At 44.4% G+C, this 25,467-nt stretch overlaps 1 protein-coding gene across 4 annotated transcripts in view; it reads right to left on the bottom strand.

Annotated features, from left to right (window-relative positions):
* Window positions 1–889: 889 nt before the first annotated feature.
* The window catches only part of HIC2 (HIC ZBTB transcriptional repressor 2), a 38,175-nt gene continuing 13,597 nt past the window's right edge, over window positions 890–25,467 (bottom strand). For 2 of the 4 annotated variants that reach the window (XM_044289834.1, XM_044289843.1), the window contains exons 2-3: window positions 11,526–11,619; window positions 890–2,797 (exon numbers count right to left, since the gene is read on the bottom strand). In XM_044289834.1, the coding sequence (XP_044145769.1) occupies window positions 1,144–2,797; window positions 11,526–11,587 (1,716 nt within the window). In that variant the 5' untranslated portion in view covers window positions 11,588–11,619 and the 3' untranslated portion in view covers window positions 890–1,143. The remainder of the gene's footprint in view (window positions 2,798–11,525; window positions 11,620–25,467) is intronic. The other 2 variants (XM_044289851.1, XM_044289860.1) reach the window with 1 other exon arrangement.

Here is a 25,467-nt window from a genome sequence, read left to right on the forward strand (position 1 = left end):
TTACCCCATTTTTTTTGGGAGGCAGCATGTGTGGTGAAGATATACATAACTTACAGCCAGCCAACATTTTGAGTCATGTAAGCAGGACATTATGCACTGTAACAAAGCACTGGGAGCCCTGTGAAGGACAGAATGAGTTACGATGCTTCGGTTTCTGAGCTCACCAATACACAGAGAAGCTCAAATCATGTAAAAAGTGAGTAGTGAAAATAACAATACTAACCCACCACCCCAAATAATATCCCTAAACTTCCAGTTCAAAAATTCACAGATTCAAATAAGTCTCCCAAAGCCCACCACTGAGACAAGTACCTATGTATGGACAGGAATGGGGTGGGGAATAATAGAGGACCTCCCTCCCACTGGCGTACATAGGTGCAACTGTTGGGCAAAATGTTAGTTTCCAGTCTGTGGTGAAAAGGTCATTCAGAAAGAAGAAAGATACTAAGGAACATGCAAAGAATTCACAGCCAAAAAGATACCAAGTGCCCCAGAAAGTGCCAGCCTGCCTTTATCAATCTTTACATTGGTGTTTGAGAGGAGCAACTTGGCATGAACCTATCCAGATGCCCACAGTGGTAACCAGGAGAGGGAGTTGTGAGGTTTCCTTGGTTTTCATTCATGAATACAACTAAGAAGCCAGCGCCTCTTAAGGCTGGACAGATGTAAGCAGAGCCATGTTGTAGAAAGGTGTGGACAATTCACGGTACTAAGAACATGCCTTCTGCAAATACCTCCTACCCAAACACGCCTTCAAACCCAGATGTAAGCTTGACTGTGTTACCAGGTTGTCACCTTGCAAAACAGAGAATTGTAATTTTGCTAGCTTTATGCAAGCAATTTACAGCCTTTGATATTTTTTTTTTGTTAGATGTGGGTTATTGAAGTCTTTGTGTAGGTCCTGAGGATGCAAGGGAGAGAAGTGGAGGCAACATATAACTTGCTTCCACTGTACCATAACTTGAAATGTTGTCATCACTTTTTACATCTTAAAGCTCAGATGAGGAATAACACCCCCTTTCTATGATGATACAACGTAACTGGAAAATTGGTACCCTTAAAGCAGCAAGTCATCAGGAAGGTAAATTGGTTCGTCTGTGTGCAGAAGAGAAGCACATTCTTAGGGTATCAAGTGTCTTTGGTTTATGATGGGGAGGTATGCATACGCAGGTGACTGATCAGATTGCGCTGCTGGGTAAACTTTCCCCCGCAGAGCTGACATTCATAGGGCTTTTCCCCTGAGTGGACACGCATATGCTCAGTCAGTCGATATTGCCTGGTAAAGCGCATTCCACACTCTTCACAAGCAAAAGGTTTGAGGCCCAAGTGGCTCCTCATATGGCGGGTCATGGTTCCTCTTTGTGTGAACATCTTGCCACAGATGTTGCAGGGGAAGGGACGGGTCAGCCAGTGCGTTTTCTCATGCTGGCGGAGGGTGGCTGGATCCTTGTAGCTCCTCTCACACATTGTGCATTTAAATGGCCGCGACTCATTTGGAAATGTTGTGTTGGGAGTGGACAGGTCCTCTGCTTCCTCTTTACAGTAGGAATCCTCCTCTTTGATATATAGCTCCTCTTCAGTATGCATTTCCACATGAGCATTTAGTTGCTCCGAATTCGGAAACCCCTTTCCACAGGGGATGCACACATACAAGTTGTCACCAAATGGCACAGTCTCAAATCCATCTTGTCGGTAAACATAATTGGCACTGGGATGGTCATTTTCATTCTCACTATGCCCACTTTCCTCACTGATGTCTTTACCATTTTCCATCTCATCCTTACATTGGAAACTCTGCTCAGAAGCATAGCCTCCACCCGAATGTCTCTCCTTTGACATAGGCCCAACAATAACTCCATTGGGCATAGTCTCTCTCGTTTCTGGAGAATTTTCTCTTTCTTTCCTGTCCCACTCCATTTTACGTGTTGGGTGGCAAAGGTTATTCTTTGGCCCAGAATCTGAGTGGTTCTCTTCCAATTCCATTGGTTCGCCGTCTCTTTTTTGGGGTGTGGATTCTTCGTAAGAGGCACAGTTGGCTATGGATGCTGAGGCAGATTGTGGTGAGCCTACATGACTGTCTGGTTGTACATTCTCATCTTGTGCAGGTAAGGACGGGCTTTTTTTAGAAAGGTCAAGGCCTATCTCATGGTCACTCCCATTAGTGCTATTATTGAGGCTGCTGTTGCTCCCTGTTCCTAGGCTTAAAGGGTGGCTATTTTCCTGTATGGGGTTGCTAACAAACACCTCATCTTCTTGGACTGTTTTGGATAGTTCATTTGAGTTGGAACCCTTATTAATGTCCAAGGACTGAGAAAATCGCATGTGAGCAAGTGGGGGGGCAGAAAGCCTGTGATTTCTTCCTACGCGGCCTATGCTGGGCACTCCAAGCTTTCCTACAAATGGCTTCCCAGAACGCTTAAGTTTCTTCCTGCAAAGAGTTGCCAAGTCATGGAGTTGGAGGTAGCTTGCTGCAGTGAGGAGAGCACTAAAATTCTGCTCTCCTGGCTGGTCAGATGTCAAGAGTTTACCGGTGTAAATAAAGTCCAAAATCTGTCGGAAAACAGCTGGGTTTACCATATCTGTATCCAGATTGATCAAGTTGTCATGAAGGACAAGTGATTTAAAGTACATGCTGCTGGCAGCAAGAATGTTCTTGTGAGCTCGGAACAAAGCATTTTCCACTACAATGATGACGTCACATAAGAAACCTTTGGCTCTTTGCTGGTTCAGCTGAAGCAGCAGTTGTTTGGCATGGTTTGGCAGATCCATTTCCACCTCTTCATTCAATGCTCTCTGTCTGTTGAAAATAAATGGAAAAACAAAATGAGTGTTATAAAACAAACATACCTGCATTAATAATCTCAAACCTTTATAATATATATAATTTTGATAACCACCAAATTAGGGTGTAAAGGAAATGAAAATAAGAGAAGCAAGACTATATGCTCTTATTGTACCATGTGAAAAGAAAGCGGGATCCAAGAACTGCCCCAAATACCGTATTCCCCCCCCCCCCCTTTCCTTTTCAAAGTGGTTGGAAAAGGTGGGGCGGGGGGGAATACTAATGAGCGCTTGCATTATGGAAGCTCTCATTAGTACAGAAGGACCAGGAAGCGGTGAATGCAGCACTCTGTACCCACCGCATCCTGGTCTTCCTTGGCGGCTCACTGTGCGGTGTGAGAAAGTCGGCACTCGTGCAACGTCAGGTCACAGCACGGCAGAAAGAGTCCTCGGTCTCAGGAGTGGTGTCGTCTGCTTCACATGGGGGGGGGGGGGACCTATTAACATGGGATCTGATGTACGATTCAGGGGCTGAAACATTGGGTATCTTCTAGAAATTAGGTATCTAAAGGTTGGATTGGGGGTCTCATCTGAGGTCTGAATAGAGTTCTTAATGGGGATCTGATCTGAGGTCTAAATAGAGGCTTTATTAAGATTGTGGGGGTCTAATCTGAGGTCTGAATGGGAATCTGATTAACATTGGGGTTCTGAGCTTTGATGAAAAAAAATGTTTTCTTATTTTTTCTTAAACCTAAGTGCATCTCATTTGGCTAAAAATATAGTATGTAGTTCGGGCACTGAATGTAATATCCAGTGTATTTGTGAATTTTATATTTTACAATATGTACACTAAGTTTGTGCTTCTCATTCTTCAGCAAATCCTCACTAGCAGATATTACAGGAGAAATTATGGATGAATACAGTCATTGTCTGGCTATCGTTGGACAGGGAGGCAAGACAAAGAAGCTTTCTGATGGCAACAGAGAATTAGGCCACATTCAGACGGCCACAATGTGTGCGCATTTTAGTGTCCGCATTACAGCCGCGAATTCTGGGTCAAATTATCCAAACTAACAGCATCATAGGAATCTATAGCGCTGCAAGTTCGGATTAAGAGACTTGTGGTAGAACAGGTATTTTTGGCTGTAATATGGACTCTAAAGTGTGTGCATATAGAACACCATATAAATATCAGGTGACTTTTAGATCAATGGCTCATTACTATTATATGGACTCTGACTCAACCAGATGCAACAAGGAATCTCAGCTGCGCCATGAGCTGGTAATGCAGAACGCAGTGGAGCTTACTACTTACTACCAAGAGTGGCTTTTTCAAAACCAAAATATATGCAATGTGCAAAACTAAGAATGAAAAAAATAAAAAATATAATTCTTTGTATTGCAAAATGAAGAGGCAGAACACACAAGTCAGGAATGCACCAACAGTGCTCATGGTGCTGCAAAAACTACAGAGTCAAGCAAAGTTCAGCTGACAAGCTTCGCAGTCAATTTAAACCATATGCAAAGGTTTGCCTGCGGGGCCCAGCCAGTGAAAAACAAAAAATGAGGAGGAGAAAGGGTAGTGAGAATGGAGAAGAAACAGGACCCACGACGCTACAATATACATCATACTTCAACAGAGGAATAGATGATAAAGAACTAGAGAAAAATTAAAATGGCAGAAATTGTTTTTCCACTGTTCATCTGAGGTTAGGCACAAAAATGGTTGGGGGGGGGGGGGGGGGGGGGGAAATCAGCAAAACTGTGCTGCTCACTAAAAAACAAAAATAACACCACACACACGATAAGGCCTCTTGCACACAAACTTTTTTTTCCCCCATTTACTGCCCATTTTTGCGTTCCGTATACGGAACGATTCATTTCAATGGATCCACAAAAAAAAATAAAAAAACAACGGAAGGGACTCCTTCTGTATGCCTTCAGTTTCTGTATTTCCGTAAAAAGAACATGTCCTATTATTGTCTACACAACGGACAAGGATAGTACTGTTCTATCAGGGGCCAGCTGTTCAGTTCCACAAAAAAACTGAATGCACACTGACGTCATCCATATTTTTTGCGGATCCGTTTTTTTTGCGGACTGCAAAATACTGAAAAAGCCATATGGTCGTGTGCAAGAAGCCCAAGGCCTCATACACACAGCGGTGTCTGTATTGTGGTCTGCAAGCCATGGGTCTGCATGGAATCTGCAAAAATTGTAGATTGGACACTGATGCAAAATACAGTTGTGTGCATGAGGCCCAAGTCAGAGGTTTACAAATGTTAACAAAAACCATTACCGAGAGGCAATTAATGTAATATATTGAAACTGCAATATGGCCAATACAAGGACTTCATTAGGTTGGCGGTTAAAAGAAAAGCCACCAGCTGCCCTTCCAGCTTTAGAAAGCATCTTGCTTAAGAAAAAAAAAAAAAAAAAAAAAAAAAAAAAAGAAGAACAAAGAATTAGACTTGGGCTACTTTCACATCTGCAGATGTCCTCTCCAACAGGCTCTTCTGGCATAGAATGCAAAGGATTTGCAGCACAAAAACAGTTGTGTGCAGCAGTTTTTTGCCCAGCCAATTCCCACCATATTTGCCAGGTAGTGTCCGGATCCCTGTTGCCTATATTGGGGTCCGGCAGGCGGCAGTATCAGGCAATGCAAGATCTGCAGAACTCCAGCAAACTGTTTTATGTCTGAACAGCCTGCCGGAAAGAACAGCCACAGATGTGAAACTAGCCTGGTGGTCATCGTCCCAAACCAATTGGTACCCATAGCAATGCGAATACTGGAATACAGTGTGTAGTACTAGATTGCAGCCTTGCAAAATGAGAACTGGAATCCCTTTTGTTGCTATGATAACTCCACCTTACAACACTAATTTTGCTATATTGGACAATTATCACCACTCCTGGACATTGCTCCAACATACCCTCTCTCATTCAGAAACCAATCACAAGCAAATTCACATCTGAGTTGGAGGCTCCGCACTGGGCAACCTTTCCAGAGTTCGCCAAAAATAACGGAGAAAAGTATTGAACGCAGGACTTTTTTTCTCCACTAAAAACGTTCTCTCGGGAGAACGGATCGCGTTCTAGTCAGTTGGGCTCCATTGCCGTCAGATATGTGCCGCATCCGGCACTTTCGTCATTTTGTTTTTTCTGCTCCTATAACAGAGCAGAACGGAAATAGTAGCGCTGATGTGAAAGAGCCCTAGCTCTTACATGAGTGCCATAGTAACAACATTTTTAAGCCGAATTGTGTACTTTTCAGCTAATAAAGCCCAATGAGCGGGCTCTGCCATATGCTCAATTGTTACAATATTCCCATTCAAGCTGCCTCCCATTTACTTTGTGTGAGGTGGAGGACTAGAGCTTCTCCCTCCTTTTCAGATTTAACAGGAGGACAGCATACATTTTAAAATATGACTGCTTATCTCTAAAGAAAGGAAGGAATGGAAAGAAAAGTGAAAAGGAAGTATTCTGGCACCTGATGCAACATGACACCAAGTAAGGGGGGGGGGGGGGGAGCCCAGACCACTACCCTTTCTTTTCCTCCCCCTCAATAAGGCAGCTGGCACAGGCGGGCACTGCATTGCAAGGAGACTGGACAAAAGAGACCACACAGATTCTGGAAAATGTGTGTGCGCGTAAAAGTACAGGCTGCCAAGCTCAGCAGGAGATTGAGGACTGATCCTATAGCAAAACAGGAGGAGGGGCGGCTTTGAGGTACTGTACCACAGTCATTAAAGACGTCTCAAGCATGAAGTTAGAAATACAAAAATAACTGATGACAATCATTATGGAGAACATATATTCTATACACACACCTTCTCATTCAAAGAGTTTTCTTTATTTTCATGACTATGAAAAATGTAGATTCCAATGAAGGCATCAAAAATATGAATTAACACATGTGGAATTATATACATAACAAAAAAGTGTGAAACAACTGAAAATGTGTTATATTCTAGGTTCTTCAAAGTAGCCACCTTTTGCTTTGATTACTGCTTTGCACACTCTTGGCATTCTCTTGATGAGCTTCAAGAGGTAGTCACCTGAAATGGTTTTCACTTCACAGGTGTGCCCTGTCAGGTTTAATAAGTGGGATTTCTTGCCTTATAAATGGGGTTGGGACCATCAGTTGCGTTGTGGAGAAGTCAGGTGGATACACAGCTGATAGTCCTACTGAATACACTGTTAGCTTTTTTCTTGCCATAATACAAATTCTAAGTAAAGAAAAACGAGTGGCCATCGTTACTTTAAGAAATGAAGGTCAGTCAGTTCGAAAAATTGGGAAAACTTTGAAAGTGTCCCCAAGTGCAGTCACAAAAACCATCAAGCGCTACAAAGAAACTGGCTCACATGCGGATCGCCCCAGGAAAGGAAGACCAAGAGTCACCTCTGCTGCGGAGGATAAGTTTATCCGAGTCACCAGCCTCAGAAATCGCTGGTTAACAGCAGCTCAGATTAGAGACCAGGTCAATGCCACACAGAGTTCTAGCAGCAGACACATCTCTAGAACAACTGTTAAGAGGAGACTGTGTGAATCAGGCCTTCATGGTAGAATATCTGCTAGGAAACCACTGCTAAGGACAGGCAACAAGCAGAAGAGACTTGTTTGGGCTAAAGAACACAAGGAATGGACATTAGACCAGTGGAAATCTGTGCTTTGGTCTGATGAGTCCAAATTTGAGATCTTTGGTTCCAAAAGGTGAACGGATGGACTCTACATGCCTGGTTCCCACCGTGAAGCATGGAGGAGGTGGTGTGATGGTGCTTTGCTGGTGACACTGTTGGGGATTTATTCAAAATTGAAGGCATACTGAACCAGCATGGCTACCACAGCATCTTGCAGCGGCATGCTATTCCATCCGGTTTGTGTTTAGTTGGACCATCATTTATTTTTCAACAGGACAATGACCCCAAACACACCTCCAGGCTGTGTAAGGGCTATTTGACCATGAAGGAGAGTGATGGGGTGCTGCGCCAGATGACCTGGCCTCCACAGTCACCGGACCTGAACCCAATTGAGATGGTTTGGGGTGAGTTGGACCGCAGAGTGAAGGCAAAAGTGCCAACAAGTGCTAAGCATCTCTAGGAACTCCTTCAAGACTGTTGGAAGACCATTTCAGGTGACTACCTCTTGAAGCTCATCAAGAGAATGCCAAGACTGTGCAAAGCAGTAATCAAAGCAAAAGGTGGCTACTTTGAAGAACCTAGAATATAAAACATATTTTCAGTTGTTTCACACTTTTTTGTCATGTATAGAATTCCACATGTGTTAATTCATAGTTTTGATGCCTTCAGTGTGAATCTACAATTTTCATAGTCATGAAAATAAAGAAAACTTTTTGAATGAGAAGGTGTGTCCAAACTTTTGGTCTTCGCTCTCTCTCTCTCTCTCTCTCTCCACACACACACACACACACACGGCAAAATCAGAAATGCCACAGTCATACAGTCGGATCAATGCAACAATATTGTATGTACAGAGACGAGTCATTTACTAGGCATATACTGCCCAGAAACAATGTTCTCACAAACCTGAGTAGTAAAATCGGAGGTACAGGAAGGCTCACAGACCTCTAAAGGTACAAGTTTCAAAGAGACATGAAAGCATATGTTCAGACGATGCAATTTTTACCACAATTACCAGGACAGTACATGTGGATGGGATTTCCAAATGCGCACGCAATTTCAGTCAGTTTGGTCTGCGATTGCGTTTTTCTCTGCGCGAGTGCAAAGCGTTTTACACGGGCATGATAAAAAACTGAATGTGGTAACCAGATCCGAACACGGACTTCTTCACTGATGCTCGGGTTTGAGTCCGGCGTTCTGTAGATTTTACAATTTTCCATTATAACATGGTTATAATAGAAAATAATAGCATTCTTTAATACAGAATGCTAAGTAAAATGTCCATTGAGGGCTAAAAAATAATTTAAAAAAACATCACCTCATCCACTTGATCGCGCAGTCGTTATTGTCTTTTCTCCTTCTTTCAGGACCTGTAAAAGGACCTTTGATGACGTAATCACGCTCACCGCGTGGTGAGCTCTGTGATGTCAGCACTGGTCCTGCTGAATGAAGATAGAAGGATCTTTTATCTTCATTCAGCAGGACCTGCAAGAAGAAGAAAGACGACAATAACGGCTGAACGATGAAGTGGATGAGGCGAGTAATTTTATAATTATTTTTTAACCCTCAAGGGACATTTTCCTTAAAGAATGCCATTTTCCATTACAACCAGGTTAGAATGGAAAATAATAATGTGAAATAGACCTCCACATAATCTCCTTAGCAACCATCCGTGAAAAAAAAAAAAAATCGCATAGCATCCACACTTGCTTGTGGATACAATGCGATTTTCACGCAGCCCTATTCACTTCTATGGAGCCTGCGTTGCGCAAAAAACATCGCTCATGTACACAGTCCCACTGAAATGAATGGGACTAGATTCAGTGCTGGTGCAATGCGTTCACGTCACGCATTGCACCCGCGTGGAATTCTCGCTTGTGTGAAAGGGCCTTAGTCCAGTTCATCCTATTCTCCCGCAATGTTGACAGAGGATGGCAAAACCCTTCTTTCTTGAGTTTATGGGAAAAAATTACTGTGGAATTGAGATCATGCTGCGGACTGTAAAATCAGTGGCATGCCTATTCTGCTGTAGAAATGCCAAGGATTTCACCTTTTGCAACAGAAATGGAAATTCTACAGCAAAATATGCATGTCATGCGTTTTGATTTTGCAGGACACCCATTTAGCTACAAATTACATGAATCCTTAACCACTTTATTGCCTGGCGATTTTCAGTTTTTCACTCTTTGCCATAACTTTATTTTTATTTCTCCCTTCAAATGCATACCTACTACAGAAGCAGTTCGAACTACGAGAGCAAGGTTAATACAAGACAGAACAAATTGTAACCCAGATCAAGTGTGCTCCTTGCTGGACCTTTGCCTGCCCACCACCTATTTTAAGTATAAGGATACATTCTACAGACAGAAACATGGCCAGTTTCACTCATTGTACCCAAGTTGCTAATTGAGGAGGTGGAACCCAATGCTCTAAACACCTTTGTGGGAATGTGGGAATTGCACCCAGTCACTGGTTTAGATATGTGTATGACAAAAAAACAAACAAAAAACACACACACACACACACACACACACACACACCAGAAGAACACGAGTACACATCAATGCAGTGGATCATAACAGGTTCACATGGGTAGATGTACTGAAAAAAAACACACTGGCTTTCGTGGACTGTTTGGTAACAGTCAGAGAGGAAGGCAGGCTGGAAACTGGAGTCTACAGGAAACCCTATCAAATGGACAAGTACCTGCTGTTTGACTTCCACCATCCTCTGGATCACAAAAGGCAGGGGGGGCGGGGACATCAGAACTGTACACCACTGGGCTGAAAAGACCTCAAGTAGGATAAGGGCCCTTTCACACGGGCGAGTATTCCGCGCGGATGCAATGCGCGAGTTGAACGCATTGCACCCGCACTGTATCCTGAGCTATTCATTTCTATGGGGCTGTTCACATGAGTGGTGATTTTCACGCATCACTTATGCGTTGCGTGAAAATCGCAGCATGCTCTATTTTGTGCGTTTTTCACGCAGGCCCCATAAAAATGAATGGGGTTGTGTGAAAATAGCAAGCATGCGCAAGCAAGTGCGGATGCGGTGCGATTTTCACGCACGGTTGCTAGGAGATGATCGGGATGGAGACCCGATCATTATTATTTTCCCTTATTTATTGGTTATAAGGGAAAATAATAGCATTCTTAATACAGAATGCATAGTAAAATAGCGTTGGAGGGGTAAAAATAAATTTTTTACTCGCCTTAATCCACTTGATCGCGCTGCCGGCATCTCCTTCTGTCTTCATCTTAGCTGTGTGGAGTAACAGGACCTGTGGTGACGTCACTCCGGTCATCCCAGGTCCTGTTCCTCCACACAGCTAAGATAAAGACAGAAGGAGATGCCGGCAGCACGATAAAGAGGATTAAGGTGAGCTAAATTATTTTAATTTTTTTTAACCCCTCCAGCGCTATTTTACTATGCATTCTGTATTCAGAATGCTATTATTTTCCCTTATTAACCATGTTATAAGGGAAAAATAATACAATCTACAGAACACCGATGCCAAGCCCGAACTTCTGTGAAGAATTTTTCTCACGCAAGTGCAAAACGCATTACAATGTTTTACACTCGCGCTGAAAAATCGTGCATGTTCCTGCAACGCACACGCACATTTTCCCGCAACGCCCGTGTGAAAGAGGCCTAAGACAAGGGAATTCGAACAGCTCAAAAGGAGCCCTTTGAACTTGTGGGTATACAGACTGGGTTTTTGTTAAAACTGGGAAAAGAAAAAAAGAACACGAAGATTGCCAGTGAAGGTGTGGAGAAGGGCAGATGGAGGAACTTGATTCTTCTGTACATAGCTGGGGCATCTGCAGAATTTTTTATAAACGTAACACCCCTCTCTGCTTTAAACCTGGCAACAGGACTTACACCAGCGTATGGCCCAGCACAGAAGAGCCAACACCTGCGGTCAGGACTCTGCCATGTACTAAGGCTGGGCGATTAATCAGTAAAAAAAAAAAAAATACAGCCTGCATTATCAACATAATTTTGTCCATTTCAATTATTCTGGTTACAGCCGGTGCTGCTGTACTCCGGCTCACTCCTCTCCTGCTCTTTAGATGTTCCAGTTATACTCCTCCACTCACTTCAACTGTGGCCGGCTCCTCCTATTGCTCCAACTGCAGACACCTCCCTCCACTGCGGCCATCTCCTCCCACTGCTCCAACTGTTGACAGAGAACTATGAGGGCAAAAAGGAAAAACAAAATAATTGCTCATTAATCGTAATGGAGGTAAAATGTTCAATTAATCCTGATTTTGATCATAATCGCCCAGCTCTACTGTGTACCTACATCTTAAGGACAAAGGGCATTCGTTTGATGATGCCAGCAAGGTTCGCATCTCAGACACAGAGGAGGACTGGTTCCAAAAAGGTGTAAAATAAGCCATTTATATTAAGCTGGAGAAAACAAGCTTGAACAGAGGTGAAGAGATGCAACATCTATTGTCTGCCACTTACAATGCGGCTCTAACACCTCGCCCAAGGCAGTTTAATGACAACTAATAGCTTCTGTCATGCAAATGCAATACACAGCTTACCGCCATGACTGAGGCATGAGTCACTAGTATTCTTGTACAAGCCATTCTAATTGAGAAAGCCAGTCAGATGACTAGCGAAAGGTCTTAAAGAAAAATTACAAGTCCAGTTGCTCTTAATTATTACTTTACCCGTAACTTTATTTTTTTTTAAAGTTAAGTCTATAGAGTTTACAGGCAGGCTCATTTGTTGCAGGGTGATCTGTAGTTTATATCGATACCATTTTGGACTGTGTATCACTTTTTATTTATTCATTTATTTTAGAGGGGTGAAGTGATGGAAAAAACCCGCTGAATCTGTTATTTTGTCCCTCCCCCTATACAGTTAGTCTACTTTCACACCAGCATTTTCCCTTTCCACTATTGAGATCCATCATAGGGTCTCAATACTGGAGCAAAACGCTTCAGTTCTGTCCCCAATCATTGTCAATGGGGACAAAAGTGAACTGAAGGGAACAGAGTGCACTAGAATGCAAGCAGTGTTTGAGTGCGTCCTGGGATGCAGAGCAAGACGGATCCATCATGTTTCATAATGTAAGTCAAAAGAAAACAGATCTGTCCCTCATTGACTTACAATGGTTTTAGAGACGGATCCGTTGTCATTGCCATGTTAAAGATAATACAACCAGATCCGTTCATAGTTCGTTAAATGACTATTCGATCACTTGTCCCATAGACTTCAATGAATTAACACTGTAGTCTATGGGAGTTGCACTATGTTCCTATGGAGTGGGAAAAAAAAAAAATACACTTTTTTAAATAAAAACAGTTAAAAGGGGTTGTCCGGGTTCAGAGCTGAACCCGGACATACCCTTATTTTCACCCAGGCAGCCCCCCTGAGCCTAGCATCGGAGCATCTCATGCTCCGATGCGCTCCCATGCCGTGCGCTAAATCGCGCAGGGAACGGGCTCTTTTGTTTTCAATAACACACTGCCGGGCGGTAACTTCTGCCCGGCAGTGTGTTCGGTGACGTCACCGGCTCTGAGGGGCGGGCTTTAGCTCTGCCCTAGCCATTTTACTGGCTAGGACAGAGCTAAATCCCGCCCTTCAGTGCGGGTGACGTCACCGGGGTTCCTGTCAGCCCCATGGAGAGCCCCGGTACGTCACAGGAACTCCTAAAAATGCCTTTGCCCTGCGCGATTTAGCGCAGGGCAAAGGAGAGCATCGGAGCATGAACTGCTCCGATGCTCATGTCAGGGGGGCTGCCTGGGTGAAAATGGAGGGATGTCTGGGTTCAGCTCTGAACCTGGACAACCCCTTTAACCTGATCTCTGCCTTGGCCATGGCATCTGAGGGGTTAAACGTCTGCAATCACAGACGTTGCCTTTAAAACAGCAGAAACCAGGCAGCTATGGCGTGATGCAGCCTGAATACAGCGGTGGGGCCCAGATAAGTATGAACCCCACTGCGGGTCCAGCCAATCTGAAGAGGTCTGTTAAAAAAGTTGTGTGTGTGTTTAACCCCTTTAAGGCAAGACCTATTATATTTTATTATGGAGCCTTATGGTTACTTTTGCATTTTCCCTTTGGTGTGGCAATACTTTTCGCGTGACTACATTTTTCTACTGTGACATCATATGTTGCTTGCAGGTGACATCATTGTGTATAATTCCAGTGTTGTAACATCACTGTATTATCCCAATATGACATCAATGTGTGCACTTTCCCTATATTGGGACATCACTGTGTACATTATACCTGTGCTAGGACATCAATGTGTGCCTCAGCCCTGTGCACTAGGGAGACCGACCAATGGCATTTCTGAAAGTGGTGTTACGGGGTCCCATGGTTACCGCTTACGCCCTTAAGTATATAGGATATAACATACTGTATAATGAGTGTACACGTGTGATATGAACCTAGCCAAGTGGCCAAACAGTAATCATTTTCAAGAAGATTCATTTCATGTGCGGAACGCTACATTTCCATACAATCATCCACAAGCCAAGATACGCATGTATGGGATTTTTGTAAAAGGCATTCATTGTTTTGCTCGTTTATGCTAACCAATGATAGTTAGGCCACTTGTAAACATTTGGATCAGGGCATAATCGCTTTGTGCAAACAGGGCATTAGAGTCTGCCAAAAGTTGACTACGTGCCAAAACCTCTAAGCGTGAGCTGGCAGGAATAGTTCAGGTGCATGTATCACTGGAAAGGAGGGAGTGCAGGAGATCTGACACATGAGCTTAAACATTTGTTGCTAGAAGGAGACTGTATTTTGTTCTTGAAATGCAGGATAATACCTGCCCGCTAGAGGAGGAGCTGAGGACACAAGAGTATGCATGCCATGCCTGACAAAATGCTGAACGGCAGAAGTAATTAGAAATAATAAGACAACTACACAAAGCAGGACAGAAACCGCAACACACCCCTTTCACCTACTCCGCCATTTAGACAGCGTTACGGATCGCAGTTCAGTGCTATACCATCACTGAATAGCTTCCTTTTTCTACCTCAGTTTACCCTACATTCACGGATGCGTTGTGAAATCCGGCAAAGGAACAGCCTGACAGCGTTCAACATCTCAATGCCGCAAATTGCCGTACCCCCGTTAAAAGTGGATGGATCCCCATCAGAACCCAATGTAGTTCTGGCAGTTCAGTTGTCGAGCAAAAAGGGTTTGAAAGTCATAAGGCACACAACTTAATCCCCTTAAAATCAGGTGCGTTTTGGGCCTCAAGGTCCAGGCCATTTTTAACCAATTTTCTACTTGTGCTGGTTAAATAAGAACTTAATTTTTAAGGGGTCTCTGTCAGCAGATTTGTACCTATGACACTGGATGAACAGTTACCTGTGCACTTAGCAGCTGAAGACATCTGTGTTGGACCCATGTTCATACTGTATGTGATGGGGGGCGTTGCCGTTACACCTTGAGGCTCAGCTCTCTCTGCAACTGCTGCACCCTCTGCACTTTGACAGGGTCGGTGTGACCTTTACAGTGCCTGGTCCTGTCAATCAATGTTAAGAGGGCGTGGCAGTTGCAGAGAGCAGCCCCCCTTAGGTGTAACAGCAACGCCCCCGTTGCTCCTAGAAGCTCATTTGTATATAATAGAATATAATTTTTCTCTGCAATGCGGGCACATATGAACATGGGACCAACACAGATGCTTCCGCTGCCAAGTGCACATGTAACAGGTCAGCCAGTGTCATAGGTACAAATCTGCTGACAGATGCCCTTTAAGCTATTATACTTCCTTTATACATATATTTTTTTGGTTTTTTTTGTTCTGGTTTGTAAAATAAATGACATTTTGTCTATCAATACATGTCTTTGAAGTGTATTTTTTTAATGTTCTTTTTTTCCTATAAAGAAGCAACTGAAAATGGCCCTGAAATCCTTCTTTCGCGTTCAACTGTGTGTTCAATGGGTGCCATGTACAAAGTTCAGGGGCCTGCCATGACTATATAGCCGAACAGCTTCAGACCATTTGCACAAGTCAGTATTCAGTCCGTATTTGTAAGCCAAAACCAGGAGCAGATCCAAAATACTGATGTATACTGCCCCTTGGGTAATCCAATATTAGTTTGAGGGTAATCTGCATTTGTAGTGCTAATCCCATAGCACAATAAAATAATAAAAATAAAAAAGGCAAGTCTTCAGTTTTTTGGGCTGGAGATAAAACCGTAGCATGCTGCGGTTTTATCTCTGTCCTGATCAGTCAAAACGACTGAAGACATCCTGATGCATCCGGAACGGATTGCTCTCCATTCAGAATGCATTGGGAAAAAACTGATCAGTTCTTTTCCGGTATAGAGCCCCTAGGACGGAACTTAGTGCCGGAAAAGAAAAACGCAAGTGTGAAAGTACTCTAACTCATCTTTTAAATGTCCTGCCAAGCCGGCCGCAGTCAAGCTCGCTGGTCCCAAAGTCGCATCATTATCATTGTTCACGTGACCGCTGCTGCCAATAACTGGCCTCACATGTACATGAATGATACATGAGCTCCAAGGTCTGTCACTGCCAACAATGGTTCCATGATTGGGTGCCATCGATGCAGGACAAGTGGAGATCAAAGTGAAGGGATGACTAAAACTAGGGGTTTTTATCTTTTTTTTGGGCAGCCCCCGATCCTGTGGTATACTTTTTTTTTATGTTTCAATGGTATTTATTAAAGTTTTCACATTAATAAGGTACACAGTATATTGTGCATAAAATAAAGGACATGGTGTCCAGTCAAATAAATACTCCAGACACATAATATAAAGAACAGAAAGACATACAAAAATTAAGCAACAATAAGAGGAATATCATAAAGTCAGGGGTAACAGTCATACCGCTTTAGAGCACATGGGTTAATTATCAGGTGGCGATCAATAAATAGAAGGCCCAAACTCACATCCATCTCTTGGGGTACAATACACCTTAAATGCAACTATCAGAGTGCATGGAAGAGGGAAAGATCAGTAGAGTAGGGGGAGGACGACCAGGGCTCCCAGACTCCCTCAAACAAGGAAAATTTATCCGAACGGATAGCCGACAGCCTTTCAAATTGGTAAATCTTGTTGACTATCACTCACTGCTCGATAGCTCAGTGATAAGGAACGCCACTGAGAGGCAATGTGAATCCTAGCTGCAAGCAGGATAAACTGGGCCAACTTGAATTTAGCGTTTGTTAATTTAGATGGCTTGTCGCCAAGCAGAAAGACCGAGGGTGTAGGAAGTGCCCCAACAAGGCTGATACTAAGTCACAAATGCGACTCCACAACCTGGAAGCTATGGGACATGTCCACCAGGTATGGAGCATCGTGCCCTCCTCACCACATCCCCGGAAGCAAGTAGAGGGGACCTCTGGGTAGAAGTGATGTAGTTTGGCCGGCACTAGATAGGTCCTGTGAAGTATCTTAATAGAGGTCTCCGCCAGAGTAGTCTGCCATGACTCTTTAGATCAGCGGTTCTCAACCTAGGGGTCGCGACCCCTTTGGGGGTCAATCGGCCTTTTCCGGGGGGTCGCCTGAGGCTTCCTATTAGGGCTGCACGATTGTAGCGTTACATTACCCTACTTCGTGAGATTTCCCTACCTCCTGACTTCCCGTCGCACTGCTAATGACGTGAGGAGGCGTTCCTGAGTTTTGACTATCTGCGCATGCGCAAACCGACAGTTTATGGAAAATCTCAGCGGAGTTCAGCTTCACACCGGGACACTGAGCATGCGCCGGCCGGAGTTACTGGGCCGTAATATTTCCCTACTAAGGCTCTCCTGCGCATGCGCAGTGTCCCTGTGTAAAGCTGAACTCCGCTGAGATTTTCCATAAACTGTCGGTTTGCGCATGCGCAGATCGTCAAAACTCAGGAACGCCTCCTCACGTCATTAGCAGTGCGACAGGAAGTTGGGAGGTAGGGAAATCCTACAAATAGGAGAGAGATTGTTTCACACAGGAGTAACATACTTTACACGCAAAGACAGTTATGTGCGCAGTTTAGGACACATAGGGCCATGAGGGGGACTAGCATAAGATGCTATATGTCTTATGCTGGCCCCCCTCATGGCCCTATGTGTCATAGCACACATCCCCCCACAACACAGCGGCATCCACAGATCCCCCCCCACAACACAGCGCCATCCACAGATCCCCCCCCACAACACAGCGCCATCCACAGATCCCCCCCAACACAGCGCCATCCACAGATCCCCCCCCACAACACAGCGCCATCCACAGATCCCCCCACAACACAGCGCCAATTACAGAACTACCTAACACCTTGTAATAGACTGGCATACATCCTGCATATCAGATATTTTCATAGCAATTCATAACAGTAGCAAAATTAGTTATGACGTAGCAAGGAAAAAAATGTAATGGTTGGGGGTCACCACAACATGAGGAACTGTATTAAGGGGTCACGGCTTTAGAAAGGTTGAGAACCACTGCTTTAGATAATGTCTGGGAGCGCTGGTGCCATCTAGATACACTGGATTCCGCTAACAGATCAGCCTCCCATTCCAACATATAACGGAGCTTGGAGTCCTCTGGGGGCGCAGTGAGGGTAGAATAGATCCGGGACAGTAGACCTATATACTTTTTTTTTTAAATCTTTGAAAACCCCTTTTATTTCATCTTCACTGTAAACAAGAACAGCCAGATTAAAAGTGTATAGTTTACAGCGTTGTGGCCACATGCAATCGCGAGCCTGGACACCATTAAGCAACCTTATATAATCAGATACAGGTAAAAGGCATTCAGGCTTCTTTACAAGGAGGGGGATGTAGATCCCAAATCTGCAGAAAGGCCTTTCCATTTAACCCATGCTCACATTTTGCTCCTCTATTCAATTTTAAACTTTAGGAGCAGAACGGATAGACACTGGCAGTAAAAGAGTTAACCTTCATTCCAGACACACCCTGGCAGGGACCGATCATAGAAAGGAGGGGAGGAGGGTAGTCTTGCCCTGGGGCACAAGGTGCGTCTCTATTCTAGCAATATGGGCTTAGAATACAGGTGAGAGAGAAGGAAGGGTATGGGAGGAAAGGCAACGACAAACTTACAGTAAAAGGAGGCCGTAAAACAAGGCCATGACTTAATCGCTCGTCTGAGTGGCACATTTGCCCTCCTGCCGACATGGTCATAAAAAATAAAAATAAAAAAAGAGTGGCACACCTGAGACTTCTCTGCAAATGTGCAGCATGGGTTGGCAGGCAGAGAAACCTGGCCTATACACAAAGTTTCTACTCTATATAAATTTAGTCCATAAAGTTGCAAAAAAAGGTGAAGTACACTAATAAGAAAACAAGTGGAGGGATAAAAACGGACGACAAGCGCCACATTTAGCCTGTAGTGTAAGAGCTTTCCTCTGTCCAGATATACCGGGCATGACGACTAAAGTCCACCTCAACACAATGTGCTGTTGTGTGCTTTTAGAAGCGTATCATGGCAGGCTGTCACGGGATATGTAAATCTACATACATCTAGGCTTGTTTTTTCACCCCCGATTTATACTTATAATGACTTATGGCCTCTTTGGGCATTCCCATTCAAAGGGTTAATACAGCTGACATGTTAGGCACTGGAGTAACTACTAGTTTTGGGTTTCAGTGTTATTTGCAGGTAGATCTATGCCACAGAAGGCAAGCACAAAAAGGTGTCCAGGTGGGTATCTGGAGTATCGTTTCGCATTCCCCTCCTCCCCACCACCAGTCACCACCTCTCACCCTCCAACTTGCCCAGCAGGCGGCTCAAACTGTGTGGAATGCAGACCAGCCCCAGGCACCAGCTTAGGACCTTCCCAGTAAAGTGTTTGCCAACTCTGTATGCCTTTTAAAACAGAGGCAATGTGAATACCAAGAACTGGTGGGGGGAGGGGAAGCTGCAGGGGCAGAGCAGATGAAAGCATGCCAAAATTATATTATAATAAATATATATATATATACACACACACATACATACACACACACACATATACCTTTTTCCTTTAGTTCTTTTATTTATTACATTGTATGAGCTCACCCATCAAGAGACAGTACACCAAACATATAAATCTATCAAAAATGGGCTTGGAAAGTTTGGAAACGCACAGAGGGTCCCACAGACTCATGGCTGCATTATAGAAAGCAGTGCTGCGAGGGGTGAATAGCGGAGTAATTTGACAGCCAGTGGAGCACCCAATTTATGTATGGCGGCATACAGTACGGTCCTAGTGTCACTTTATGTCTGCGGAAATTGACCTGCAGTGCAGATTTTAAGTCAGCAGCACATCAATATGTGCTGCAGATTTCACCCTTTGCAGCACAGACTGAATTCCAGGTCAAAGCCATAGCAAGCTCTGTGACAAATCCTCATGTAACACAATTTGATTTTGCTGCAGATTCTGTCACTGAATTGCAGCAAAATCACAGGCAGAAGTTTCACCCGAGAAAGGGCCCGCTTCATAACAATAAGGTCTCATGCACACAACCGTTCCGTTTTTTCTGCGGTCAGCTAATTGCGGAACAGAACAGGCGGCCCATTGTAGAAATGAGAATTCTTGTCCGCAAAATGGACAAGAATAGGGCATGTTATATTTTTTTTGCAGGGCCATGGAACAGAACAACTGATGCGGACAGCACACGGAGTGCTGTCCACATCTTTTGCGGCCCTATTGAAGTGAATGGGTCCGTACCTGAGCAGCCAAAACTGCGGCTTTGATGAGGAACAGAACAACGGTCGTGTGCATTAGGGCCTAATGGGTTGCGAAGTGAGAAGAGGGTAGAAGTGCCCATATCTGAGATGGGATGAACTAGTGATGCCAAGAAACAGGATCGCTGGAGCAGACTAAGTCACATCTAGGTGCTTTTGGGGTAAACACTTTTTTTGGGGGGTGGGGAGTGATCGAATGCTGTAGGCCATGTCGCATTGGCCATATTTAAAAAAAAAGGGGACAGATGGAGCTTTGACTTTATATGCTTGGGCACAAACCCCAGAACTTCGATTCCTCTAGTCTAGTGTTTCCCAACCAGTGTGCCTCCAGCCAAAAGCTGTCCGGGCATGCTGGGAGTTGTAGTTTTGCAACAGCTGGAGGCACACTGGTTGGGAAAAAACTGCTCTAGTCAAGCTGTGAAGAGCACTTCTCTTCTTGAAATACACGTCGGTAAATGTGTGGTTTGGAACAGGTACAGCCCTGATTAGTGTTACGAATCACTAGACTACAGCCGGGGAACCAGTTTCACGCCAGTCATCTTTAATTGGCTCTAGTATGCGGTGGATTCATCGCTACAATCTTTTAATAGCTTTTGTTTGCACAATCCCCACCCACAGAAGAAAGGTGGAGAAAGAAAAAAAAAAAAAAACTCCTCCTGCCCACCCACCCACAAAAATACCAGGTATGCATTTAGGACGGTGCAGTCAGAATCATGCCCAGTGACTGCGGTTAGGGAGTGTTCCTAGAAAGGACAGGTACACAATGGGCCAGAGGAACATCTAATACATAGATAAATATAGTACTGTGCATACAAATGGCTTCTACAAGTCACAGGAACGCTGGATTTATTTAACCTGCCACAGGAACACGTAGCGTTAACAGAATACTATACATGTCCAATCTTGAATGTTTGCAATATGGAGTTTCCCTTCATACAACTACAGGCACAGTGAGACTGATAAAGTATATTGAAGGATTGTATAAATCAGGTGGCCTACAAACCTGGAGTCCTAGCACCACGGCACAGAGGTCTACAAGAGACCTGCCCACCAGTAACTGGGGAAACATTTTTGCTTTTTTTTTTTGCCACGTTAGGGATAGCAAAGTGAATGTGCAATACAGAACATCTGCCACTTTCCTCTGAGAATTGTCCTTCTCACTTCATTAAGGAAACCAATGGCTGCAGACATCTAGGCCAAGTGTCCTAGACCGTCATTTTCGGGCTCTTGGCGTTACGGGACTGGGGATCAAGCAGGTCTATTTTAGGTTTCCTTTTTTTTTTAACCTCCGGCTCTTTCAGTCACCTTGTTAATGGGACATAGAAGTGTAATCTGTGGGTTTACACGCCTAAATAGGACCCGTCACATCTTCTAAAATGTCAGTTTGGCAACTATCTTCATGGGGGATGCCAAAACCGTTCTGGAGCATCTATTATCAATGTTGTGCCATTCCTTTATCATTACAGACTGCTTCTGTGGGGTTTCGTCCCGTACTTCCGTTACGCAAAAAGATAGAACATGTCCTATCTTTTTGCGGAACAGGCGGATCGCAGACCCGATAAAGTGAATGGGTCTGCGCCCCGCTGCGGCTGCCCCACGGTCGGTGTTCGTGCATTGCGGCCCACAGCACAGCCACCAGGCGCACACGTTTGTGTGCAGGCGGCCTTACTAGAAGATTGCAATGAAGGTTCAGATAGGTGTTACCAGTTGGGGGTGTGTCCCTGCACAATCTAACACAAGCAGCCCTGATTGGATAAATGTCATACTACGCAGGGACACAAAAGGAACTACATTGATGGATTTTCTTTGTAAGCTGCTAGTAACGAATAACTTCTAGCAGGAATAATAAAGGAACGGCACATCATAGAGTTAGACTAAGACATGCTTCAGAGTTATTAGGCTACTTTCACACTACCATTACTATTTTCCAGTATTGAGATGCGTCATATGGTCTCAATACCGGAAAAAAAATGCTTCTGTTTTGTCCCCATTGTCAATGGGGACAAAAACGTAACTGAACAGAACGAAATGCTCCAAAATGCATTCCGTTCGGTTGCGTTCTCATACCGGATCGGGCAACACATTTTACCAATGCCCTGTGTTTACTACTAAGGTCAAAATCCAGCCTTAATGGATATAATTAAATGTAATGGGTTGAAGGGAACAATTGCAAGTCCAGCTACAGTATAACCCTTAATAGTAAATAATCTTTATTAATATTCATACAACACATAATAAGTCCTATAATGTCCATGCACAAGGTGTCCACAAATATAATCAATTGGGGGATATATGACCCTAGTAATAATACTAAAGCTAGGCCCTGTGCCCAGGGGCGACTCCTAATGGTGGAGACCCCCCGTCCTCGAACCTTGCTGGCAACTCCTAGTTCGCCCTACAGTGTGCGGGCTGGTAATAACTGTATTGGTGGACTATATTGGGCATGGACAGAAAGGATTTCCCCTGAATGCACAGTGTACACTACCCTATCGGTAAAGATACCAAAAAGGTACACGGTGCAACTGACTACAAAACAAAACCAAAAAACGACACCTAAGAAAGACACAGACGTATCTGTGCTCAACCCCAACGCGTTTCCCCCACGGTGTGGGATCATCAGGGGGCAAATGGATAATATTAAATGATTACAGTGATGGATGTCCAGCAGAGGGAGGCCCAGACTGGGACCACCCCGATACACCTGTAGGACAAACCAAGGTGTCAAATGACGGTCAAGAGAGGATGTCAAATGACGGTCAAACAAGATTTAAAAGATTGGACCAGATGACCTTACTGGGAGGAACGAAGGGAGGGAAGGAACAGGCATCAACAGTGAAGATGTTTGGGACACGCTAATTTAGGTATAATGGAACCCCGATGGAAATCTGTAGGAAAAAAAAAAGAGAAACATACACATGTATATCTATACACATATATCTGTCAGACACCAAGATAGAATAAGTGAGGGACCATCACCAAAACGAGGGGCCTCATTAAAGAGGGTCACTCACTGTGTCCAGAGGAAGTATTTAATGCATATGGATGTACCCCCACTCTTAAACAAGGCCAGCGTCCGTCTTGTTGATACAGTATAGCCAAGTGATGTAGCACGAAAAACGATAAACTGAAACAAGTCAAGATGGCCAATAGATAAGGCGAAACGCTCATAGACCTATACGACAGAGCCTCAATGAGGCAAATGGGCATACCTTAAGACAAATCAGACTGTCCCTGAGAATAAAGAGGCCATTCTTCCTGCATATCCTATATAACAAAAACATGTAATCAGGCGTTTGTTCCCATATAAGCATAGTGACCTGCTACACATGTAGATGCTGTGCACTGGACAGCCGATGGTAATATGTGCGTTCCACTGTGGAACGCACGCCGCACACAGGACTTCCGGTATCGGCGCCCGGATGTGACGTCAGGCACCCTGCGCTGCAAGCTTAAGCGCAGGCAGATTGCAGACTGTGAGTCGCGTCCGATTAATACGTCATCACCGGCGTCATATGGTCTCAATACCGGAAAAAAAAATGCTTCCGTTTTGTCCCCATTGTCAATGTGGACAAAAACGTAACTGAACAAAATGCTCCAAAATGCATTCCGTTCGGTTGCGTTCTCATTCCGGATCGGGCAACACATTTTACCAATGCCCTGTGTTTACTACTAAGGACACACATTAGGCTGCTTTCACACTAGCGTTCGGGTGTCCGCTCGTGAGCTCCGTTTGAAGGGGCTCACGAGCGGACCCGAACGCAGCCGTCCAGCCCTGATGCAGTCTGAATGGAGCGGATCCGCTCAGACTGCATCAGTCTGGCGGCGTTCAGCCTCCGCTCCGCTCGGACAGGCGGACAGCTGAACGCTGCTTGCAGCGTTCGGGTGTCCGCCTGGCCGTGCGGAGGCGTGCGGATCCGTCCAGACTTACAATGTAAGTCAATGGGGACGGATCCGTTTGAAGATGCCACAATGTGGCTCAATCTTCAAGCGGATCAGTCCCCCATTGACTTTACATTGAAAGTCTGGACGGATCCGTCCCAGGCTATTTTCACACTTAGCTTTTTTTTGCTAATATAATGCAGACGGATCCGTTCTGAACGGAGCCTCCGTCTGCATTATTATGAGCGGATCCGTTCAGAACGGATCCGCCCGAACGCTAGTGTGAAAGTAGCCTTATGCTGCAGTCTGCAAACAGAGGCAGGACAGCGAGGTATTTTTTTTTTTTTACAACATTCAGTGGCATTGGTAACATTTCTAATTATTTTGGACAACGCCTTTAACATTACACCGTCATTTTCTGTCTCAATCTTATTGAATGAATATTAATATGTATGCTGATTATAAAATATATATATATATATATATATATATATAAATAAAATATATATGAGAAACATGGTCTGTGTGTCAGCCGCATCTCCCCAACAGACCATGGCTCCCCTGATCTGACTGCACTATAACGATTCAGGATGATGTGGGCAGAGTACAATAGACCTGCAATCAGATAGAATACTATGACGCAGTCAGTTCCGGTCAGGGGAGCCACAGTCTGGTTCGGGATATGTGGCCGACACACGGACCGCGTTTCGTGGACCAAGCATGGTTATTTGAATCAGCCCTAAATTAGCCCTAGACCAGCAGCATTATGCTACAGTCCATGGACCCCCAATATATATATATTTTTTTTTACTGTTCTGAAACTTGGCATTCCCTCATTATACATGAAAGCATTAAACGTCTATGATATTAGGGTGGCCATACACATAAGAGCTGTTAAATAAGGGAGTTTTCAGTTGAGCACCATTTCCTTTTTTTTTGGGCACCCCCAATGGAGCTTAGGCTGCGTTTACATCTCCGGATCTGGCACTGCTGGATTCTATAGTTCCTCTGGATCCTCTTTGACTGTAATGAGGTCTGGCGGTGTTCCATAAATGCAGAGTTTTGGCCGGACAGGCAGCAGGTTTTTGTCCGGCCGATGGGCATTTGTGCCGAATCATCTAGTCGGAGATGCGAACGCAGCCTCACCTGTACCTAGACATTTACGCCGACAATGCTTGTCCAAGGCACAAGCACATTTTTTTTGTAAACGTGGCTTGATGAGGCCTAATGGTGATGTAAATTAGCAGGTGCTCAAGCAACTTACACAGATTTTACATTTTAAAAAGGAGATCTTCCTAATGCAGCAGATGCCAAGCCATTAAATGTGACACGAGCAAGATGGGGAGTGACACCAAGCCTCTGGCCTCTTGCAGCTGGGAAGTAATTGACGCTTGAAAGAGGTAATCCCAAGAAAGGGGCATTCACAGGAGGGGGCAGGGTAAAGTGATACAATAATTTAAGGAGTAGCTCTTGAAGCCAAAACAAGTACACCCTGTGCA

Source organism: Bufo gargarizans, chromosome 1 (assembly GCF_014858855.1).
Source record: "Bufo gargarizans isolate SCDJY-AF-19 chromosome 1, ASM1485885v1, whole genome shotgun sequence".
Classification (NCBI taxonomy): Eukaryota; Metazoa; Chordata; class Amphibia; order Anura; family Bufonidae; genus Bufo; species Bufo gargarizans.